Source organism: Erinaceus europaeus, chromosome 16 (assembly GCF_950295315.1).
Source record: "Erinaceus europaeus chromosome 16, mEriEur2.1, whole genome shotgun sequence".
NCBI classification, from domain to species: Eukaryota; Metazoa; Chordata; class Mammalia; order Eulipotyphla; family Erinaceidae; genus Erinaceus; species Erinaceus europaeus.
In genome coordinates, this window is record NC_080177.1 from 56632310 (window position 1) to 56656637 (window position 24328).

Below are 24328 nucleotides of genomic sequence, written 5' to 3' on the forward strand. Positions count from 1 at the left end.
GCTCTCAAGTCCCAGGTTCAATCCCCCACATTGCCATAAGCCAGAGCTGAGCAGTGCTCTGGTAAAAATAAAGTCAACAAAATGCCAGGTACAGTCCTTGATGCCTTCAACCTGAGCTAGGTTCATTGACTGAGAACTGACCAAGCTAGAATATACTTGTCAAGGTGTGGCATCAGAACTATGGAAATGACTCTTGATACAAGGATTTCAATCCCAGATGAACAGAAATTGCAAGGACATCTCAACCCTCTAATGTTGAGTGAATACTCAGGGACCTTGGGTTTATACTTGGAAGGAGATGAGGTGACAAAGAATGACAGTCTAGGACCAGAAAAATAACCTACTTGGATAGTGCTCTGCTTTGCCATGCATATGGCACAGGTTTGAGCCCAGCCCCTACTGCACTAAAGTGTGTTTCAATGTTGTGGTTTCTCTTCCCCCGCCCCCCGACCCTGTCCCCGTCTCTCTCTATCTGTAAAAGTTGTCAGAGTGTAAGTAGTGAGGCTTCTATGATGACAGAAAAAAAAAAAAGACTTCAAAACTAATCTACTAACAAACTAACCTGAAACTGTATTCATTCACATCACTGAACTACGGAAAGGGTGTGTTTGTCTTGTCAGAAAATGGTCAGATTCAGGACCTGTGCATCTTCCCTGTTGGTGAGGCTACTCTGTAGGTGCACGTGCTGTCATTTCAGTTCTGTTGACATTGAATACCAGAGATTTCTGAGCCAACATCAGATAGGTTCAGAAAAGCAGTGTAATGGTTGTAAAAAGAAGCTGTCGATAAATGCTAGGAAATATCTGCCATCCTCCTCGGGGTGAGGAACATTTCACCTTTTCCTATTCCCTCAGTTGAGATACAAAGTTTAGTAGCACCTAAGACAAGAGAGTGAAGGGAAGCTAAGTTCTACCCTTGGCCAGAGATATGGTCTTGCATCACTCACTTAACCTCTCTGGGTCCCAATTTGCTAGTCACTAGGATGGGGCTGATCTTACTATCCAGGCTTCTCCCAGCTCTGTTAGGATGCTATTTAAAACTCAGGCTGTATGTGTGTGTTTTGTATGTATGTTTGTTTTGCCACCAGGGTTATCTTCTTTTTTTTTAATATTTATTTATTCCCTTTTGTTGCCCTTGTTGTTTTATTGTTGTAGTTATTACTGTTATTGTTCTTGATGTTGTCACTGTTGGATAGGACAGAGAGAAATGGAGAGAGGAGGAGAGGGCAGAGAGGGGGAGAGAAAGATAGACACCTGCAGACCTGCTTCACCGCCTGTGAAGCAACTCCCCTGCAGGTGGGGAGCCGGGGGCTCAAACCGGGATCATTACGCGGGTCCTTGCACTTTACACCACCTGCGCTTAACCCGCTGCGCTACCACCCGCCTCCCCAGGGTTATCTTCTTACTGAAACTCTATACCTGTACAATTCCTCTACTCACAGTGAAATATTTTTTAATATAGAGAATGACAGACAAAGAGAGAGAAGGGAGAGAGAGAAAGAGAGAGGAAGAGAGAGAGAGAGAGAGAGAAATGGGAAATGAGAGGCACCACAGCACTACTACACCACTTGCAAAGCTCCCCCTGAACAGATGCTCGCAGGTAGTGGCTAGAGGCTCAAGCCCAGGTCCTCATACATGGCAAAGTGCACTCTTCTGAGTGGGCCACCTCCTAGCCCTAAAAAGGGGTTTTAGGGCTTACAAGGAAGTTGACCTGAATGGTGCTCCCCCTCTGTCATGCGTGTGATCCAGGTTTGAGCCTGCTCTCGCTACACTAAAGGAAGCTTCAGTGCTGTGGTGTCTTTCCCTTTCTCTTTCTGTCTCTTTTTTTCCATATGAAAAATTTGAATAGTGCAGCCCTGGCAACAACCATCCCTCTCCTAGAAAGTCAGCTTTAAACTTAATTTCTTAAAAATAAAAACCGGGGAGGAGGGCAGGCAGTGGCATACCCAGCTAAGCACACATAGTACTAAGTGCAAGGACCCATGCAAGGATCTGGGTTCAAGCCCCTGGCTCCCCACCTGCAGGAGGGGAAGAGGGACACTTCACAAGTTATGGAAGCAGGTCTTCAAGTGTCTATCTCTCCCTCTCTCTCTCTCTGTCTCCCTATCCCCTCTCAAATTCTCTCTGTCCTCCCCAATTAAAAATTAGAAAAGAGGGAGAGAGAGAGAGAGAGAGAGGGAGAAAGCCGGCAAGAAAGAAAATGGCTGCCAGGAGGAGTGGATTCAGAGTGCTGGCACTGAGCCCCAGTGATAACCCTGGAAGCAAAAAATAAATAAATAAATACCTGTATCTACTACAGAATAACGTTGCATCAGTGCCGTACAGAATTGCAGACAGAGCCGTGTACCGTGCTTTCAGTAAGCAACAACTCATGGCCATGCTATTATTTTAAAGGAGGTGTAGAAGTACATCTAGAGAGATTGGCAGAGGCCTTTGTCTTTAATATCTACCAATTCCTCATTGCCTTGTCCTCCTTGAAATGAGACGTGGTCTCTGCTACTTGATCTGAATGGGCACCCGTTGCCTGTGCTTATTTTCTCTCCACTCTGGAGATCTGGTGTCATGTACATGAAAGTGGCTTCAGTGCACAGGGCCGCCGTGGCAGAGATGCGTGTGCTGGGATAGCGCATGCCCACATGCTGCACTTGCCATTGCAAATGGAAAGGAAGAAGGGGAGAAATATACAGTGGGTCACACTGCTCAGATTTGATATACCAAAGGTCAGCTCTCAAAGAGCCACTCTTTTTTCCTGGCAGCACTCACTGGATATTTTGTTCGCCTAACTCTGATTTGCAATTTTATGGTAAGCTAAAAGTAACCAAGCTGAGCAAGTGTCGTTTTGTTTTGTTTGGTTTTAAAACTTTTTTTGTTTTCTGGGGGAAAAAAATGGCAGCAGCTTCCTCAGAGGGAAATAGTAAGTTAGAACATATTAACAGCTCAAGAAATGTCAGTTTCCTAACCATAACAGATAATAGAACAGTGATGCAGGAAATCTGAGAGGGCTTTAAACCACTTCAGCCCATGCAGAATGATTTCAGTGTGTCAGAAAAGAATAGGGAGTTTGGAAGATATCCTTGAGTTGTTCAAGGGGATGTAGAATTACATATGGGAGCCTTCTTGCTTTAATCTCTCCTCTCTTTCCACCTCCACAACTTTTTCTACTTTGACTTGTATTCTCTTTGCTTTTGCCCTTGGACTTGAACAGCATGAGAGCTATATCCCACTCACTGTTACTGTCTTTGAATATCTGTCTCCCAATCTGTCTTTCATTCCCTCTCACTCTTCTCCTCACTCTTACCCTCCCCTTCTACTCCCCCCCATCTTCCTTTCTTTGCTCTCCCCATTCTGTCATTGCTTTCCTGCCTGCCTATTGCTTCCTCTCTCTCTCTCTCTCTCTCTCTCTCTCTCTCTCTCTCTCTCCCTCCCTCCCCCACACACCCTCCCTCTCTCTCCTGAATCTCAGAATGCCTTTCAGAAACTCTTCTTCTCTTCTTGCAACTGTTAGGTTGACTTGCTTTCCCCCACTTTTACTCAGGGTCACTCTCCCTGGGAGTGAGAGCTTACCAGAAGCCAAAGCCAAGTTTGCCTTTGCTCTGAAACACCTCCCTCTGTTCCCAGTACAACCTACCCACAACATGGCCTGTCCTTCTCAGATGCCCTTGCTCCTGAGAGCCTTTGTTTTATTTTAAAGCTCATAAACAAAACCATAAAATACTGGTGATTAAGTATGGAAAAGGAAAGTGATTGTAATGCTGTAGGAATTCATAAATTTCTGCCGAGAAAATTAAAAGATGTAAGCTGGCATATCTTCATTTTTTAAAATAATTAATATAGCATAGAGTCATTCTTTCATAAAAACAAATTCATATACTATATATTGTTTAAGTCAAATTTTTTTCTAAAAGAAAACATTTGTGGCACTAAAGAAATGTACTGACTTAACTATTCTTGGCAATATGTGAAGGAAAGGATACGAGTAGAATGTGTATGTGCAGATGACTTAGTCCTAAATTATATATATATGATTTAATAATTATCAACAAGACTGTAGGATAAGAAGGATATGATTCCCACCACCAGAGTTCTGCATCCCATCCCCTCCAGTAGAAGCTGGCCTATTCTTTATCCCTCTAGGATCATTATGGGGTGCAGAAGATGGGAGGACTGGCTTCTATAATTGCTTCTATGATGGACATGGACATTGGCAGATCAATCCATACTCCCAGCCTGTCTCTATTTTTCCCTAGTGGGGCAGGGCTCTGGAGAGGTGGGGTTCCAGGATACATTGGTGAAGTCCTCTGCCCAGGGAAGTCAGGTTGGTGTCATGGTGACATCTGCAACATATTGGCTGAAAAGAATTAAGATATAAAGCAGAACAAAATGCTTAATAATCAGGAACCTAAGGGTAAGAATATAGAATATAGCTTATAGGGCTCCTTAATTCCATTTTGGGTGGTGTACTTCCTAACAAAGTCACAGAACCTAGATAAAGACCAGGGCCCATGAGATAGAGCACATGTACACATAACATAACATAACATAACATAACATAACATAACATAACATAACATAACACAACACATAAGTTAGGGGGAAATATATACCTTAAAGTGCACAATAGTATGCAGTGACTCAGTAAGTGTGGCAAGCAAATAGAAAGACCTGGAAAAAAAAAACACCATAAAGTACTTAATCAAATAGTTACTAGTTACTACTTAGACCTAAGTTATATCTTAAGGTCACAATGGGGAAGGGAGACACCCCGGCCCCTGCTGTAGGGTGGTTTTGAGCCATGTTAAACATTCCTCAAGTAACTTTTTTCAAGTAATCCTTCTTTTAGCAAAAATGCAAACATAGTCCCTTAGCTAAAATCACCTCTCTTTTTGTAACCACATATCTGCTGGCAGTGATCATGTGATAGGTAGGAGCAAAAAGAAAATGGGGTCTTGAATTATATGACATATTATATGTGGCCCACCTGGGAGGAAGGGAGAGGAGGTCGGGGCGGGGGGAAGACTTCAGATTTAAGGTACTGTGAGTGTCCAGATTCAAAGACCTCATGGGTCTGAGTGTCATATACTCTGGAAGGCTGGTCTGTTCTTCATGATGACCCCAACACTATGGGTGAATTGCTTGCTCTGAGAATAAGCCCTTAAGACCAAATAAGCCTCCATCCTAACCTCCTACTTACTCTTCATGTCATGTTTCATCAACTTCCAGAGTCATTGAGTTTCTATTGTGTTGGCTGTGAAACCGGGGCAAAGAAGCTATGACTAACATGTGCTGCCTAAGACCTTGAATCCCTGCTCTGACTGACTGACTCTTCTCCTTGTTTCTTTTCTCTTGTCTTCCCACGCAGGCCATGCAAGTAAAGGTACAGGTCAAATGCATGTCATGTCTTCTGTCCTAGCAGTAGAGGTGCCCGGTTGCGGGGTGGAGGGAACTTCTGCACTGTGATCACCATTGGGATGGTTCAGGATCAATTGCCCCACCTGGAGGTCTGAGAAGGACCACTGTCTGTCACAGAATGAATGTAGGCCCACTCATCCTTGGAATAAGAGAGTAGGGGAAGCCAGCCAAGTCACCCTGACAGAAGTCTCTCGTTGCTATCTCTGCTCCCTCCCCAGCAGCCTGCTCTGCAGCCAGCACACTCAGACAGGGAGGCCTGTGGTGCTAGAGAACCCAGGAGACTCACCACTCCACCCTGCCCCAGAAGGTTAGAAACTGTTTGTCAGCAGTGGTGCCAGGCCTCTCTCACAAACCTTGCCTTTTGTGCAGAGATCCCAAGACTCAGAAAGCTTCCTAAGAACTAAGCTCCAGAATTTGAAATCAGCCGAGGATCATGAATTTTTGCATAAAATGAATACCTGGGGACAGGGTTGTTTTTTTTTTCCAGTTTCCACACAGTTGGACTTATGTCTCTGTATTATGTGTCTATTAGCATTGTTCCCACACCTTCTACCCCCAGGTATGTGACAGAGCAAGGGGCTGTACAGGAACAAGATTATATGCAGCTCCTAGTTTAAAAAGAAAAGAGAGGGAGCCGGGCGGTAACGCAGCAGGTTAAGCGCACGTGGCGCAAAGCACAAGGACCAGCATAAGGATCCCGGTTCCAGCCCCCAGTTCCCCACCTGCAGGGTAGTCACTTCACAGGTGGTGAAGCAGGTCTGCAGGTGTCTGTCTTTCTCTCCCCCTCTCTGTCTTCCCCTCCTCTCTCCATTTTTCTCTGTCCTATCCAACAACAACAACATCAACAATAATAACTACAACAACAATAAAAACAGCAAGGGCAACAAAAAGGAAATAAATAAATATTAAAAAAAGAAAGAAAGGGGAGTCGGGCTATAGCACAGCGGGTTAAGCGCAGGTGGCGCTAAGCTCAAGGACCGGCGTCAGGATCCCGATTCGAGCCCCCGGCTCCCCACCTGCAGGCAGGTCCCTTCACAGGCGGTGAAGCAGGTCTGCAGGTGTCTGTCTTTCTCTCCCCCTCTCTGTCTTCCCCTCCTCTCTCCATTTCTCTCTGTCCTATCCAACAACGATGACATCAATAATAACTACAACAATAAAACAACAAGGGCAACAAAAGGGAATAAATAAATTAATTTAATTAAATTTAAAAAAAAGAAAGAAAGAAAAAAAAAAGGATGGAGCCATGGTTAGGTAGACTTACCTCTGGAGGCTGGCCCAGGGGCTTTCTTGTGTGACCTTGGAAAACCCACTTCACTTCCCTGAACATCCTGTTCTCATTTGTGAAACTTGTTTTTTGGTTTTTTGGTTTTTTAATATCTCAGAGTTGTTGGGAGGATTAGAAATGTCTTACTTAGTGAAGACATCAGAATCATATGATGTATATGCAGCAAGGAATTGTTTACATTTTATGACTCAACCAGTTACATTTTTTATACTAATTCCACTGTACATTGCATGGAACTATTTACACTATACATCTATATGTGCGCATTTACTTAGTACAAACAGAGCTGGCTTCTAACCTTTCTGGATGCTTTGAATGATTTTCAAGGGTACTTTAGCCTTTGGCACAACCCTTAGATTTCTGTTCCTGCAAGTAGAATAGGTAAGGAAACTAGCAAACAATTGGTAAACAATAGAACTCTTCTTTTTTTTTTTAAATTTTTTTTAAGCAACAGAGTCAGCTTTTACTGTTTGGACACAAGAAGCTTCCTCTTCTTAGCCCCATTTTTACAGCCCCCCATTGTTTTTCCTTGCCCACTCCCACTATTGTCCTGGGTCTGGCGTGTGGTTTTATAGTACTAGGCACTAAGTGCCCCTGCAACTTTGTAGGGAGGACACTTGGATTTGATTTGCCTGTGGAATTTCCTGGCATTGCACAACCAGATTGGATTTATTGGTGAGGAGCTTCTCTGTGGTGTCTGTAATAAAACCATCTGCAGGTACAGCCATCACAAGAGGGGTCAAGGAAATCATATCCACTCTAAAAGTGTCCATTAATCATTGTGAACCTCATTTTAACTTTATTTACTAATGAGACAGAGACACAAAGAGAGAGAGAGAGAGAGAACTAGTGCATCCTTTGGCACATATGGTGCCTAGGATTGAATTCAGGACTTCATGCTTGACAGCCTCGTGCTTTATACACTGTACCACCTCATCACCTCCCAGGCCACAATAATCACAGATCTGTTTCATGCTCTGAGGTTATTTTAATTTTATTTATTTATGTAATGAACTCTTTAATTTTTTTTCTAATGAAAGAGGAAGATAGATTCAACTTCTCAGCTCTGGATTATGGTGCTAGGAATTGAACCTGGGACCTCAGAGCCTCAGTCGTTGAGTCTGTTACATAACCACTATGCTATCTCCCCACCCCTCTGACACTGATTTTAAAATAGCAATCTCAAGGCATCGTTGACACTGATCTTCCACTTCTCTCAGATAGCTGACCACTCATAAAATGTCTTCTGCTGGGAGTCAGGCGGTAGTACAATGGGTTAAGCACATGTGGCACAAAGTGCAAGGACAGGCGTAAGGATCCTGGCTCGAGCCCCTGGCTCCCCACCTGCAGGGGAGTCGCTTCACAGGCAGTGAAGCAGGTCTGCAGGTGTTTATCTTTCTCTCCACCTCTCTGTCTTCCCCTCCTCTCTCCATTTCTCTCTGTCCTATCTAACAACGAAGACATCAATAACAACAATAACTACAACAACAACAAAAAAGGGAAAATAAATATTTTACAAAAGGAATTGAGTAAAAAAAAAAAAATGTCTTCTGTTTTAGCTCAGAGTCATAGATTTCACATGTTAGTTGCAGGCACCACCACCACCACCACCACCACCACCACCACCCCCCCCTCTAGCCAGTGTTAAAGTCCTACCTCTAAAGCACTGTAAACTGGGGTGCTGCCACCTCCTTTTTCGCAGCTCCAAGTTTTATAAAGCAGAAGAATGGATTCTTCTCTCACTCACTATCCCTAACTCATTCTCTACTTCTGGTTAGTCCAACACTTCGGCAAGCTCCACTGATCTGAGGCAGTCTTTTTACTCTTTCAGAGCTTGACATCATGAGCATCAAAGTCTCTGCAATGCCTATCTCTTTGAGCCCACTTGTACCCGCTCCCAAATATGTGATGTGACACTGAGGGTCTTCAGTTGGTTGCCCAGTATGGTGAACTATTGTTTATGCCCATTGCTTTCCTGACTGAACTCTCCCTGGAGGGAGGTACAAGTAAAAGAAGAGACAACCCTCAGGGACTCTGGTAGTTATGTTCTCTGACGCTTCCATGTTTCTCCTAACTTCTCCCCGAGCCTGATCCCAGGCAGCCCAGGTTGGGCATTTCCTTAATCCTGCAAAAACTGGCATTTTCTCCAGGTGAGACTAAATGGGAAGTCAGCCCTGATCAAACAGAACCAATACTTTCTGACACACATTCATTGCACACTTACTCACACCCTAACATGAGGTGTCTCAGTGCTTTCCCGAGTCATTTGGTCAAACACTAATCCTTCCTTTTGAAATGCTTCAGTGGTTTGGTCCAGAAGCAAGCAAGCAAACACTGTCGGTGTCTGTGGTGTATGTTGTGTCTCGGTCTGTGATTCCGTGAGCATGCACAGAGGCACAGGGCAGGGCCAGAGCTGGGTGTCTTTCTGTAGCAGACTCTCATGACTGGCCTCTAAAGTACAGTAGGGCCTGGTCTGGATTGAGAGAGCCACAGAAGGCAGACCACTCCCAAGGGAGGCCATGCCTTACAGAGAATCACTGAGCTGCTCTGTTTATTTCAACCTCTTCTCTAGTCTGGAGGACAGGACCAGGAGCGGAAGAAGACAAAGCGGAGAGGAGACTTGTATTCCATCCAGACCTCTCTCATCGTGGCAGCCCTTAAGAAAATGCTGCCCATTGGTTTGAATATGTGCACCCCTGGTGACCAGGAGCTGATCTCCCTTGCAAAAGCACGCTATAGCTACGTAAGTCATCCATTTGCCCTGACTGAGCATAGAATAGAGGTGGTGGTGACTGGTACTCAACCCCCAATACCTTGGTCCTCCTGTAGGAAGAGAGGGGTGAAACCAAAGCACACAGATGCAACACTTTCTCATTTTCAAACCAGTCTAGGCCAAAGTTTCCATTCCCCCTTTAATCAGAAACTGATACGTTTCGCTAATCACCTTTTAAACTTAGGTGTGTCAACCCTGAAGTTTACATTTTTACTTAACACTATTCCTATTTGCATTTTGGAAAACCAAGACCAGTTTTTCCCACTATTTCTTGTCATATTTTCCTCCTTAAATTCTGACATCTAGCATTAAAGTAAAGACATAAAGAAAAAGAGGAAGGAAGGGAGGAACTGGACAGTGATACACCCAGTAAAGCACACACATTATCATGTGCAAAGACATGGGTTCAAGTCTCCATTCCCCCCCATATACAGGGAAAAGCTTCATGAGCAGTAGAACAGTGCTGCAGGTGTCTCTCTTTCTCTGTCCCTCACCCTTTCTCTATTTCATTGTATGTGTCAATAAAGAAAGAAAAAAGAAAAAAAAAACATAGTCAACAGGAACAATGGAGGCAAAGAGCCCCAGCACCCCCCTAAAAAAAGAAATAGAAGCAAATGAACACACATGGGGGGCGGGAGAGACTGAGAGAAAGGGATAAAAGAGAAAACTAGGTCAGGAATCAGTTACTTGCATTTTGGGGAACATCAGATCACTGCCATTTCTCACCCACTGTTCTTTAATCAAGATCCCTGCAAAGTCATCTATTGCTCATTCATGTGTCCCTGAGCCCCATATTATATTTCCACAGTGATGTCTAGGAATAAAACGGAACATCTCTTTCCACAGAGGGACACGGATGAAGAGGTCAAGGAACACCTGCGGAATAATTTGCACTTGCAGGAGAAGGTGATGTCAGGAGACGACCAGGAGAACTCATGCAGGCTTCTTTCTGGCAGCCAAGTGCCATCCTCCCACTTGATAGACTCATTTTTTAAAATGTTCTGTAGAAATAGCCCCACAGTACTCGTGTTTAATTGGTAGGGCTAAGTCTCCACCCTTCATTTCTTTAAACTTTCATCCCTAAGCATTGGTTCTTTCCTATCCTGTTCCGAAGAACATGCAACAGGTTGGCCAGTAGGCATACCTCCCCTCTAGCTGCCATGGAATCAAGTCCTAGCAGGGGGGCTTAGATGAGGTCTCAGGATTTCTTGACTGTAATATAGTAAAATAGATGCCTAGAAATAGTAAGACAGATGTAGAAGAACTTTTAACATCTTCTACCCCAGAGAGATCTTGAAACCAAAGAACTTTGTATCTGCGTTGATATATATATAATTGAGAGTTTGATTTTAAATATTATTTGAGATTTTTACAAGACCTGTGAATCTTAACAATTCTTTCCTGACACATATTGTAATATAAGGTGGGGTAGGAGATAAGGTGACACAAATACCCTTTTCTTTCTATTCCAAAAATATAGGAGTGGTAAATTAAATATACAACAAAAAGAAGATCCAAAGTACCAGAACAAGAACATCCACTCTAAACCAGAGTAATGAGAGAAAGTAGATACAGTTGGAAAAGCTACAAGTTCTTAGGAACTGGGATTTTTCTTTCTCTAAAGGAAGTATGAGTCCTAATTACCATTACTGTGCATAAAAGCAGAACAAGAAATTTATGTGAATTAACCTTAAAGGCATTAAACCCAATAATCTTCCTAAAAAGGCAACCATGAAACCATTTGGAGTATTTCTACTTCCTAGAATATGGGAAGGAATGTCAATAAATAAAACCTTTTCTGAAGACAAGCTCAGATTTATTTCTAAAAGTATGAAAGAATCATCAATAAAGAGTCAGAAAAGGCAATGAAAGGAAGAATTTGAGCCTAAGAAACTACCAAAAGGGCCAGGCAGTGGCCCACCTGGTTAAGCAAACATGCTACAGTGAATAAAGGACCCAGGTTCAAGCCCCTTGTCCTCACCTGCAGAGGGAAAATTTCATGAGTGGTGAAGCAGGCCTGCAGGTGTCTCTTTACCTCTTCCCCTCTTTATCTCCCCCTCTCCTCTCAATTCCTGTCTGTCTCTAGCCAATAATAAATAAATGTTTTTTAATTAAGAAAAAATACCAGTGGAATTAAAATATAAGTATGGGTAAAATATTTTAAAAGATAAAGGCAAAACTATAAATCAACACTTGGATATTATTTTTTTCAGGTAAAGAGATATGGAATTGAAAAAGACTTCATACTGATATGAAAAAAATTAGAAACGTTCATTGAGTCTAACAATCAGTTTATTGGTTGGAGCATAGAATAGACATAGTTAGGGAGTCGGGCTGTAGCGCAGCGGGTTAAGCGCAGGTGGCGCAAAGCACAAGGACTGGCATAAGGATCCCGGTTTGAACCCCGGCTCCCCACCTGCAGGGGAGTCGCTTCACAGGCGGTGAAGCAGGTCTGCAGGTGTCTGTCTTTCTCTCCTCCTCTCTGTCTTCCCCTCCTCTTTCCATTTCTCTCTGTCCTATCCAACAACGACAACAATAATAATAACTACAACAATAAAACAACAAGGGCAACAAAAGGGAATAAATAAATAAATAAATAATAAATAAATAAAAAAGAATATACATAGTTAAAAAAAGAATATACATAGTTGAAAATAGAATTAATGAATTAGATTGTGTGAAGGAAATTAGAATTTGGTAGAGAGAGAGACAGGGATATGACAAGACTTAAGGTATATATATATTAGAGTGAGAATTTCCTACATAGTATCTCAGTCAAGATAATAGAGAAAATGAGAGACAACAAATAGTGGAAACAAACTCTTCATTACTCTGGAACCATGCTAGGGATGAAAGATATTAAGGACAAGATGTACAGAAGATTGCTTATCATGTGTATGCTTCAATTTTTAGTCTGATGACCCAGCAGTAAAGTGGCAACTGAACCTCTACAAAGATGTCTTGAAGAGTGAAGAACCTTCCAGTCCAGAAAAGACAGTGGAGCGTGTGCAGAGAATTTCGGCAGCTGTCTTCCACCTGGAACAGGTAAGTAGCCTGCCCACTGAAGACTGAAGAAGCAAGACAGTGCTAGAGAATATGAACCTTTTCTCCCTACACAGCAGTTAAAAGCACCTCAAAAGACAGTAAAAGACCACAAATGACCCATTTCATATCCAAATATAATTTTGATGACTTGAAATAACAGACTTCTCAATTCTTTGTCTTCTTTATATTGTGAAATGTTGCCATTAACTCGAAGGACTTGTTACTCTCTCCCCAGTTGTAAAACTGTTGTTCCTCAGTAAGTGGCCAGAAACTATTAGGGAAAGGAAGAAAATCAAACACTTCCAGAAACTGAATCATCTACTTTTTGCTGACTACAGCTGTGAAATCAAAATTCTACCGGGATTAAAAGGCCTGGGCTGGGCTGTCAAACTACCTTACTTGGATATTGCACTGCTGTGCCATGGGTGTGACCCACGCTCAAACCTGGCTCCTAGAAAGCTTTGGTGCTGCAGTGTCTTTCAGCTTCTCTTATTTGTTTGTTTGTTTGTTTGCTTGCTTGCTTGCTTGCTTATTGGATAGAGACAGAGAAATTGAGAAGAGAAAGGGAGATAGAGAGGAAAAGAGACAGAAAGACACCTGCAGTCCGACTTCAGCACTCATGAAGCTTTCCCCCTGCAGGTAGGGACCAGGGGCTTGAACCCAAGTCCTTGTGTACTTGTAATGTGTGAGCTTAACCATGTGTGCCACTGCCTGGCCCTCTGCAGTGTCTTTGTTAATACTCAAGATTTATTTGTCTTTTTCCATCATCTCTCCCTCCATTACGTGTACATACATATACTTGAAAAAGTCTTCCTGGAACAGTTAAGCCCTAGTGTCAAGAAAGAGAAAGGGAAGGGGAAGGGAGAGGGGAAGGGGAAGGGGAAGGGAAAAGAAAAAAAAGAAAAAGAAAAAGAAGAAGAAAAAGAAAGGAAATACACATCTACCCATGTGGTTTCTTTTCAGGTAGAGCAGCCTTTGAGATCCAAGAAAGCAGTTTGGCACAAACTGTTATCAAAGCAACGGAAACGGGCTGTGGTGGCCTGTTTCAGGATGGCTCCTCTCTACAATCTACCCAGGCAAGTACTCTGTTGTTATTATTATTTTTTTCTGGCTTGTGAACCAGTGATAGGACTTCAGATATCTCCCCACAGCTTTGTTCTCCTCTAGCCATGGCACATAATGATCTAAGGGGTAGAAATTAAAATCGCTTAACCCACAGAGCCCCTGCAGTATGTGTAAAGTAAAAAATGACCTGTTTACACAAAGTAAGCATAAGAACTCAACTGAGGCATGACTCCCTAGTGCCCCATTCTTCCCTGGTTCACCATGATGCACCCTGGCATCAGCCCACTAAGCATATAAAACCGTCTGGTTTGGGGAGTCGGGCTGTAGTGCAGCGGGTTAAGCGCAGGTGACACAAAGCACAAGGACTGGCATAAGGATCCCGGTTCGAACCCCGGCTCCCCACCTGCAGGGGAGTCGCTTCACAGGCGGTGAAGCAGGTCTGCAGGTGTCTATCTTTCTCTCCTCCTCTCTGTCTTCCCCTCCTCTCTCCATTTCTCTCTGTCCTATCCAACAGCGATGACAACAACAATAATAATAACTACAACAATAAAAAACAACAACAAGGGCAACAAAAGGGAATAAATAAATAAAATAAAATATTAAAAAAAAAAAAAAACGTCTGGTTTGGAAGAAATGGGATTCTTTGTGAGGATGTGGTCATACCCTACATAAGAGAATCATGTTTGTAAAAATACTTTGCCCCAAATTCTACGATCAGGTCAAACAGTATTTCTGTTCTGAGACACTTGACTGGCACCAAAATTAACTATGTTCTTATAGAAGGTACAGAAATGTAACTTGAGAATATTTTAGTACAGTGTCTGTGCCTTTAAGATGAAGAAAGAGCACTTATTGAGCTGTGTTTAGCCTGTGTTCTGCATCAAATATGCACAGGCTTTTCTGGAATATGTATGAGCTCCTATGTTAATGTGTTATGTTAATACAGGGCTGAGCACCAATGCAGACTTAACCAGCACTGACCACTAGATGTAAATCACTCTCACTAAGTGGCATGGCCACATGCCTGTACCCAGGTTTACTGCAGCAACAGTGTGGCCAGGCCTGTAATCAGTAATCAGACTGGAGGTGGAAAGTCAGCATCTGCTTCATCAACCACCATAGCAGTAGTAGTATCCTCACCTGGCAAGGAAAAACAAACTGGCTCGGATAAGCACATCCCAAATGCTACGTAAATAGATGTGGGTCCTAGGTATTAAAGTATATATTCTGAATACACACACACAGAAAAAAAAACTTGCTATTGCTCATCATTTTGCTTTCAAATTGTTGATCTTGGCCATCATTTGTTAGTGTGTCCTGTAATTCAGCCCTGAGCCAGTCCCTGGACCAGCCTGTGAGACACACACCTGCTCCTACAAGTGTCTCAAGATAACAGACTGCTGTCTTGGGAAGCAGATGAGATGCCACAAAATAAGCAGAAACCATGAGTAATAAGCTGAAAAAAAAAAAATGAAACCAGGCAGTTGTGTGGGGTTGGCGGGAAGAGGGGAGAACACATGAAATTCATAGCGCCATAATGAAAGCAAAAGTTAATAAGATTTTTTGCATTTTTCAAAAGTGTTGACATTCATTTTTGCCTCCAATAAAGTCAGGCCTGATTTTTGGTTAATTTGACCTCCAGAAGGATCTAGGCACAAGTCTCCAGGGCCAGTTGGGCAGAAACCACATCTCTCTCAGAAGCGATTTTTCTTTTACTTTTCCTAAATCCATTGAAAATGTTAGTGCTCTCTTTTCCTGTTTTGATTGCTCGAGCACTCCAGCAATTCCACCCCACATGAGTAATAGAATCCAAGAACTGACTGTGCCGTTAAAACACAGGCCAACCCACCCCTAGCCCAGTTGGAGGGGAGTCACCCTCTCTGTTTTGTCTTGCAGGAAGGATTGCAAGTTGATTTCCAAAAAACAAACACTAGGATACTAATGGCAGAGACAGGACTCCTTTTCTCAATCTTGGGATGATTTAGCCTGCATGGAATCAGGCAAACTAAAAGTCTCAAGGGGCTGATTTTATCGTGAGAGAACTGTTGCTCTGCTGTTAGTTTGTAAAAGAAAAACCTGTATGCTTTTCTCCAGACACAAAATTAGCAATTTCTTCCTGAGCACCTTTCAACGGGTTTGGCTGGAAAAGGTTAATGAAAAAACTCAGTATGGCAGGCTTATACCTATTTTAATGGTAATGTAACCTGTGGAAAGACCTGTTCATTCTCTGCACACTCCTCCTTCCTTAACCACAATTTAACATTTTACTATGAAGACATGGATTTGTACAATTTTTCAAAAGAACTCTGATTGGTCAGATTTTGTAGAAAATTGGAAAGGGCTGTGTTCTACCTGAAGCCATGACTCTGGTCTAGGTTTTTCTCTCCCTTTTCTCTCCTTCCCTCCACACTCCTCCCCTCATATCTGGGAACCACATAAACTGCCATTCAGTGACTAATATTCCCTGGGTTATAGTAAGTGAGTGGCTTATACCAGTTACTCAGTGCCCTCAGATGGAAGTTCATAGCTAAAATCCATGAGGTCCACAGAAATTTCGTGTGTTTAAGCTTTGCTTTCCTCTGTGAAAGCTGAAGGGTCTTATAGGTGCGTCCCTGGAGGCCCAGTGGGGCAGCCATGCTCTGCTGTTTTCAGTATACCTGTGCCTGAGTCACCCACTCACCCTCAGCAGGATGTAGATGGGATTACCTTCATTAGGTGATCGGTCAGGAGGAATGAGAAAACTGCCTCTGTCTCTTGACCTCTCATTGGCCTTAACAGAATAGAAAGAAGACAAACATACAGAGACCCGAAGTGGGTTACAGTGTCCACCAAGTCAGTTCATCCAGAAGGTATTACAGACTCAAGGAACTGCCATGTCTCATAAGTTCTGGTTTTGTTCTCTTTTTTTTTTTTTAATTTTTATTTATTTATCTTTATTACCACTGGGGTTATCCCTGGGACTCAATGCCCGCATGACAAATCCACTGTTCCTGGGGGCCATTTTCCATTTCTTTTATTTGAAAGGACAGAGAACCTGAGAGGAGAGGAGGAGATAGAGGGGGAGAGAGAAAAAGAAAGCTACAGCATTGTCTGACTGCTTGTGAAGTTTTTCTCCCTGTGGGTGGGGACTGAGAGCTTGAACCTGGGCCTTTATACATGAGGACATGTACTCTCAACCAGGTGTGCCACTACCTGGCTCCCAAGGGTTCTGGTTTCTATGAAGTTGTTGCTTATTATGTGCTACAGGCTTCCCTGACCAATCAGAAGATTAAAAATTGTACAAAAGTCTATGCTGCTTACTAACTGTTAACCACCCTAACTATAAGAAGGTATCCCATGATTCCCTCTTGACCTCACTCTCACCCCTTCTGCTCAGGCACCGCTCTATTAACCTCTTCCTTCATGGCTATCAGAGATTTTGGATAGAAACAGAGGAGTATTCCTTTGAAGAGAAACTAGTGCAGGATTTGGCTGTAAGTACTGACTCAACCGGAAGCAGAAATGAGTGTACGTGAATTTGACGTTTGCATTCGTATGCATTTTAAACGTGTTAAAGCAGCAAGTGTCTATATTTGAAAAGAGCTTACTGTGTGAATTACTAGACCCCCCCCCCCACTAATGGTTGAAAGAGCCAGAGGATTAATTTCATTTGAAAGTGTCTGTCTGATCATCATCCTCACTGATGACACCATTAACAGCTAATATGTCCTGCGGTGCACAGCTTACCACAGAAAGTTGATGCTGAATTGAGTTTTCAGCACCGCTGGTAGCAGGAGACCACCCCACCCAAGTCAAAACTTAGCATTTCTGGGCAAAGGAGATAGCATCATGGATATGCAGAGAGATACTCATGTCTGAGGCTCCAGAGTCCCAGGTTTAATCCCCCGCGCCGCCATAAACCAGAGCTGAGCAATGCACTGGTAAAACAACTTTGCATTTCTGATTAGTAATTGCATTGGGATGGGGAAGGTTCAGTTACATCCTCATCCTTCACCTCCCATTTAATGTAGTCCTTCAGATATTTTGCAGTCCCCCTTCTCTAACAGAATTCGTGCTCTAAAACCATTTTTAAAAATGTCCATGGGGAGTGGGAGTGGGTGAGGCCCAGCTTACTGAAGAAGCACCACAGAGCCTCCTCCTGATTCCTAAAGAAAAGAGACCCCTCCTTTTCCTTAGGCCACCCCAGGGTTTTCTTGTTCTCTTTCTCCTTGTTTGTCTCTATCTTTTCCTCTGATTCCTTACTCTACCTATTAGTATGGTACTGTATTTCTCACATTCACTCGTGTTTCTTTGTCTGTTTTTCCCTGTCTTCTATTTCTCTTCCTTCTCCTTATAATCCTTACTTTCCCACTTTCCTGCCATCTCAGTGATTTTTTGTTCATTGCCATCAGAGCTATTGTTGAGGGTCCATGTCTGCAAGAATAATACGCTGCTCCTGGTGGACACATTTCCTTATTATTATTATTATTATTATTATTATTATTTTAATTTGTCCAAATTAAGGGACATTGAGAAGGGAGGGAGAAATAGAAGGGGGAGAGGGAGAGAGAAGGAGAAACATCTGCAGCACTTCACTGCATGTGAAGGTTCCCCCTGCAGATGGGTAATGGGGGCTTGCATATGGTAATGTGTACATCCTACCAGGTGTACCACCATCCAGACCCCTGCTGTTTCTTCCCTTTTTTAAAAAAGATTTTTTTTTAATTTTTTAAATTATCTTTATTGGATAGAGACAGCCAGGAGTCGAGAGAATGGGGGGGAAGATAGAGAGGGAGGGAGGGAGGGAAGGGGAGAGAGAGAGACCTGCAGCCCTGCTTCACCACTCATGAAGCTTTCCCCCTGCAGGTGGGGGCTGAGGGGCTTGAACTCAGATCCTTGCACATTGTGACATGTGTGCTCAGTTAGGTGAGCCACCACCCGGCCACTGTTTCTTCCTTTTTATATATTCCTGACAGTGAGAAATAGTTTCTTGATCTCTCAGTATGAAGCTGACCTGGGCTTCATTCCCACCCTTCTTTATGGAACCACTCACACACCTGAGTACACTACACCCTGCTGGCTCAGTACTACTACGGCTCACCTTTTCTTCTAGCATCGTTTTATGTAAAACAGATAAAAGACTTGATAAGAGGAAGAAATATAAGGCTTGCAGCCCTAGGGTTGTGTCTTAGGAACAAGAGCCTTAGAGTCAGGAGTAAGATTAGGAAGGAAAAGGTTTTTACTGGGTTGAGTGAGACCAGACTAGTATTAAGTCCCAGATGACCCTAGTGCTTTATAATTCTTGCCCCACTCCTATTTCCAGTCCAGCTTTTCAAGGGGAGCCAGTCTCTCAAGTGGCTCCCCAGGATTTTCCCCACTACCCCACATAGACCCCAACCTCAGGTGACCAGAGCTTGCATGAGAGTCTGCTGTTGGGAACTGTGGCTCCTCTCCATGTGGCCAGGCTTTTGCTTCCTTGTTCATTTTGTTTTAACCTAAAATTGGAATGTTTCTTGCATTGGCTGAAAATACATATATTTACAGACACGGTTCTGTTCTAAACCTTGCATCCTGAGAGCTCTTATCCTGAGATAAATACATGACAGTTGTTTCCTTTGTTCTTTTAGTCTGATAACACTCTGTACCTTGCACTCTGCTGTCTCATTTGCATGCAACTGTGTGAAAGGTGTTGAAATGATACCTAAAACCTATCTATTGGTCTTTTTAGAAATCACCCAAGGTGGAAGAGGAAGAGGAAGAGGAGGAGATGGAAAAGCAACCAGACCCCCTCCATCAGATCATCCTCCATTTCAGCCGCAATGCTCTCACAGAAAGGAGGTCAGTCCTCGGGCCCAGACTTCCCCCATGTGCCAGGCATGGTTGTTTTGACCCCAGACATGGATGGCTGTGGAATAGAGATGCCATCTTCAAGCAACTCTCCTTGCTGCTTCATTATTGGACATCAGGAAGCAGAGAAAAAGAAGTGGCACAGTAGATAAAATATAGGTCTCTTAGACATGAGGTTTCGAGTTCAGTCCCCAGCACTGAATGTTCTCTCTCTCTCTCTCTCTCTCTCTCTCTCTCTCTCTCTGTGTGTGTGTGTGTGTATCTCTTTCACTAATAAGTAAAAAAAAAAAAAAGGATAGAAACAGGGAAAGTATATAACCACAGACCTTTTATCCTGATCCCTAAGTGTAAAGAAGAATCAGCCTAATACTATAATTCAGTTTCTCTCTGAGTTCCATCCCCAATCTATGCATATGACCTTAGATTTTCAAAGTGGTTTCTAAAACTTGGGGTGGGAGAGGGGGTTTCTTAAGTGATTCACTAGTCTGTATTATTTAAGACTTATATGCATGTCAGCCTCTGCTACTAGGTCCATGAAGTGAACTGCTAATATGCCCTCCATTCTCTGCAGCAAATTGGAAGATGACCCTTTGTATACCTCCTATTCCAGCATGATGGCCAAGGTACACCTGAGTTTTCTCATTGTTTCAGTCTCTCTATCTTCCCTAGATTTCTGCAGGTATGTGAAAACCCTCATGTGGAGCATCTGAGAATCCAAGCATGCAGAACTCCTGCCTTAGGAGTGACGTTTGCAAACCACCCTGTAGTCCTCTAAGGAAAGTCTGGATGGTTCTACAAACAACTGAGTGCTAGCTTTTAGGCCTATGCAGCATCTCTAAGCCAGACCTGCAGGGCTAAAACATCACATCCCTGCCTTTCTGATGCTCAGAACACTCCCAATTACAGTGTATCTGGAGAGGAAGCAGGTTTAAGGAACTAGAATGTGACACCCTGGGTTCCAGAAAAGACAGGATAACCAAATGTGTGGTCTTTTTTTTTTCAAACATGTTTTCTATGTCACCTGGAAGGATGGTGGCCTCTGGAAAACTGAGTGGACAAAGAAAGCTGCCTTCTCCAGTGGGGAACTTCCATGACATCCACAAAGGGGGACTTTACCATTTGCACCACAGGGGAGCCTACTAGATGCCTCTGATCTTGGTAGGCCCTGGTTCTTGATTAGAAGGGATAGGTTCCCACATGGCTGTTTTTCTTCCTTTATACCCCGACTTGATGAGGTGGAACAAGTTTGGGTCTCTGTTTAAACCATGTGGATTTCCACTGGCTCTGTGAGCTCAGTGTTCCCAGTCCTCATTTATAAGCCCCTTGGTAACTGCAAAGATGACTTTTAGAGTAAGATGCTGCCCTGCAGTGATCAGCATGTTCTTGGTTTTGTGAAGTGGTCAGGCCCAGAGCCACCCATAAATTGCATCCTATGTGTCCTTGCCCTCACCCCAAGTGCCCGGCCTTATTTATTAGCCTCACTTCTGACTGTCTCCTCCATTCTCTGCTGCACTAATTCCAGAGCTGTCAGGGTGGAGAGGAGGAAGAAGATGAGGAAGACAAGGAAAAAACATTTGAAGTAAGTTTTCATCAAGACTGAAGCCAGAGTCCCTCTCCAAAGCCCACAGGCAAGGTCACCCATGGTGAATGCTGACATTAGCCCTGTGGTCCACACACCATGTGTACCTGGTAGCAGTAGATATGTCTGCTCAGTGAAGCATGTGTACTAGCTGCAGTTCTGTTGTCTGTGTGCCTGACAGGCCTGGAGAAAGAGCTCACCAGGTAAGGCATGTGCTTTAGCATAGATGCAGCCCAGGTTTGAACCCCAGTATCACATGGAGGAGAGAGCCACTCATTCTCTCTCAGTAAGAACTTGGTCCAGAGTGGTAAAATCATGTGTGTGCAAGGCCCCAGATCTAATAAATAAACAAATAACAGCAACCAGCTAGTCAGTCAGCAAACTGTCCCAATAGGTTTATATTTTATGAGGAATTTCCTCCTCCTATGCAACAATGGTAGTAATGGGACCTAGAAGGGCAAATTCAAACAATCAAGAGTGAAAATTCAGTGGAGACACTGGAATGGCTTTCACGATACTATTCTGTAAATGTAATTAAATGTGATTCTGATGTGAAGACAGTACAGACCCCAGAATAAACTACATTACAGAATAATCACCCAAGAATAAACTACATTAATGTGAACACCTTCTTAGACAATGTCTACAGCAGTGAAAGTGGTTGTAATTACAGTTTTGGGAACCCTACCACATCTGGTAGATTCTCTGTTACTGCTGGCTGAAGATTCTAGATAAGTGGGTATTTCTTTTTTTTTTTTTTAAGAGGCAGGGAAAGATACTACAGCACTGAAATGTCTTTCACTACAGTGAGGATAGGGTTCAAACCTAGGCTGCATACCTGGTTAAGCAAAGTATCTTGCAAGTGAGTTTTTTTGTCAGCATGGTAGGTGGGTATTTCTTACATGTAGTCAGATAAGCTCTAATTAGCACCTCTGTAGGTTTCCCTGTACAATAGAACATTGAAAAACAAACATTTTTTTTCTTTCTAAAAATATATTTATTTATTTTTCATGGGATGCTATTCTTTCCATCTAATTTTTTTCCACTGTACAATTCTTTTTTTTTTATTTATTGGGGGATTAATGTTTTACAGTTGACAGTAAATACAATAGTCTGTACATGCATAACATTTTCATCTGGAGTCATGCCATATAATGACAATACCACCGGGGCTGTATTTTCTCCCCTCCCCATTTTTTTTTAATGGGGGGATTAATGACTTACAGTTAACGATAAGATATAGTAACAAAAATAAAATACAGTAGTTTGTACATGTATAACATTTCTCAGTCTTTCTACATAACAGTTCAATCCCCTCTAGGTCCTCTGACATCATGTTCCAGGACCTGAGCCCTGGCCCCCACCCCAGAGTTCTTTACTTTGGTGCAATAACACCAAACCCAGTCCAAGTTCTGCTTTGTGTTTTCTTATTTTTCAATTTTTTTTGTTTATTATGGAGGTTTAATAATGATCAAAAAGATTGTGGGATAAGAGGGGTACATGTCCATACCATTCCCACCACCAGAGTTCCATATCCCCTCCCCTCCATTGGAAGAGTCCCTATTCTTTATCCCTCTGGGAGTATGGACCAAAGATCTCTAAGGGACACCAAAGGTCTGTAATTGCTTCTCCACTGGACATGGGCATTGGCAGGTCGACCCATATTTTCTATCAACACACACACACACACACACACACACACAATGGCCACTTACTCAAGAGTAAATTGGGGTTGAAATGTTTAAATAACTGAATTATATCCAGAAATAAACTCCAGAGGTCTGCTTAATATAAAATTCTGTCTGTTGCTTGTTCTAGGGAATCTTAATGAAAATTCTTCTCTTCCTCTCCTCTCCCCACTCTCACTTTATTGCAAGATGCTGTATTGCCCAGAGGAGATTAACCTTTGCCTGCATTTGGGTTTCTACTTTCCCCTAGGAGAAAGAAATGGAAAAGCAGAAAACTCTTTATCAACAAGCTCGGCTGCATGAGCGTGGGGCGGCAGAGATGGTCCTGCAGATGATCAGTGCCAGCAAAGGTGACTTCTGAACAGGGTCTAGTGACTCCCAAAGAGATGTTACACTGTGGCATGGAGTCCTTATTACAGTCCTGAAAAAGCTCAGTGGGTGTTAGCTGTCCTGTTTCTATCTTTTCTTTTCTTTTTTTATTTTTATTTATAAAATGGAAACACTGACAAAAACCATAGGATAAGAGGGTACAACTTCACACAATTTCCCTCACCAGATCTCCATATCCCATCCCCTTCCTTGATAGCTTTGCTATTCTTTATCCCTCTGGGAGTATGGACCCAGGGTCATTGTGGGGTGCAGAAGGTGGAAGGTCTGGCTTCTGTGGTTGCTTCCCCACTGAATATGGGCGTTGACAGGTGGATCCATACTCCCAGCCTGTCTCTCTCTTTCCCTAGTGGGGTAAGGTTCTTGGGAAGTGGAGCTCCAGGACACATTGGTGGGGTCGTCTGCCCAGGGAAGTCTGGTTGGCATCATGCTACCATCTGGAACCTGATGACTGAAAGAAGAGTTAGCATATAAAGCCAAACAAATTGTTGACTAATCATGAACCTAAAGGCAGGAATAGTTCACATGATGAGTTGGGGAGGGGGCTCCGTTTTATAGATAGTTAGTAGGCCTATTTTAGTTATATTCCAAAGGGGCCATAGTAGGTTGCTTTTTTGTCTATTTGTTTTGTTTTTTCTGAGCCTGACAATCTGATATGCAGGTGGATCCAAGTTATTGTCTGGGGAGATGATGTCATGGCTGGAAAAAGGACCAGAAAGCTGGATCAGGGAAGAGAGTAGCTCGCAAATATGGGAAAGGGGTATAATTATTGAGGACTATAAACCTTTTGTGATTCAATTGCATCTTCACCTGGCAGGTGAGATGAGCCCTATGGTGATTGAGACTCTGAAGCTGGGGATTGCCATTCTGAATGGGGGCAACGCCGGTGTGCAGCAGGTACTGCAGGGAGGTAGCATGGCCTTCAGAGGGTGGGGGCATTACATTTCACAGCTCCAGAAGGGGGGCACCCAGAGTCACCTTTGGTAAATCAGAATTGACCAGAGCAGAAGAAAATGCACCAGCATCTCCTGGGCCCTGCAGGCTCTGGCCAAAAGCTTTTGTGCATATACTAACAAAACTTTTCTTTCTTTCTTTGTTAAAAATGTTATTATTATTATTATTATTTTTAATCAGAGAGAGACCAGAGGAGTGTTCAACTTTGGATTATCATGATGCTGGGGAATTGAACCTGAGACATCAGAACCCCAGGCATGAATATCTTTTATATAATCACTCTATTCTCTCCCCAGCCCAGGAGCCTGACATTCCAAA

The 24328-nt window shown here is 43.0% G+C and overlaps 1 protein-coding gene across 1 annotated transcript in view; it reads left to right on the forward strand.

The window, feature by feature from the left end:
• RYR3 (ryanodine receptor 3) overlaps positions 1–24328 on the forward strand; it is a 691732-nt gene that overhangs the window by 625409 nt on the left and 41995 nt on the right. Inside the window, exons 70-79 of the mRNA XM_060175180.1 lie at positions 9266–9436; positions 10313–10372; positions 12380–12511; positions 13475–13587; positions 16953–17049; positions 19284–19393; positions 19974–20025; positions 20925–20981; positions 22920–23019; positions 23874–23953. Of these exons, the coding sequence (XP_060031163.1) occupies positions 9266–9436; positions 10313–10372; positions 12380–12511; positions 13475–13587; positions 16953–17049; positions 19284–19393; positions 19974–20025; positions 20925–20981; positions 22920–23019; positions 23874–23953 (972 nt within the window). The remainder of the gene's footprint in view (positions 1–9265; positions 9437–10312; positions 10373–12379; positions 12512–13474; positions 13588–16952; positions 17050–19283; positions 19394–19973; positions 20026–20924; positions 20982–22919; positions 23020–23873; positions 23954–24328) is intronic.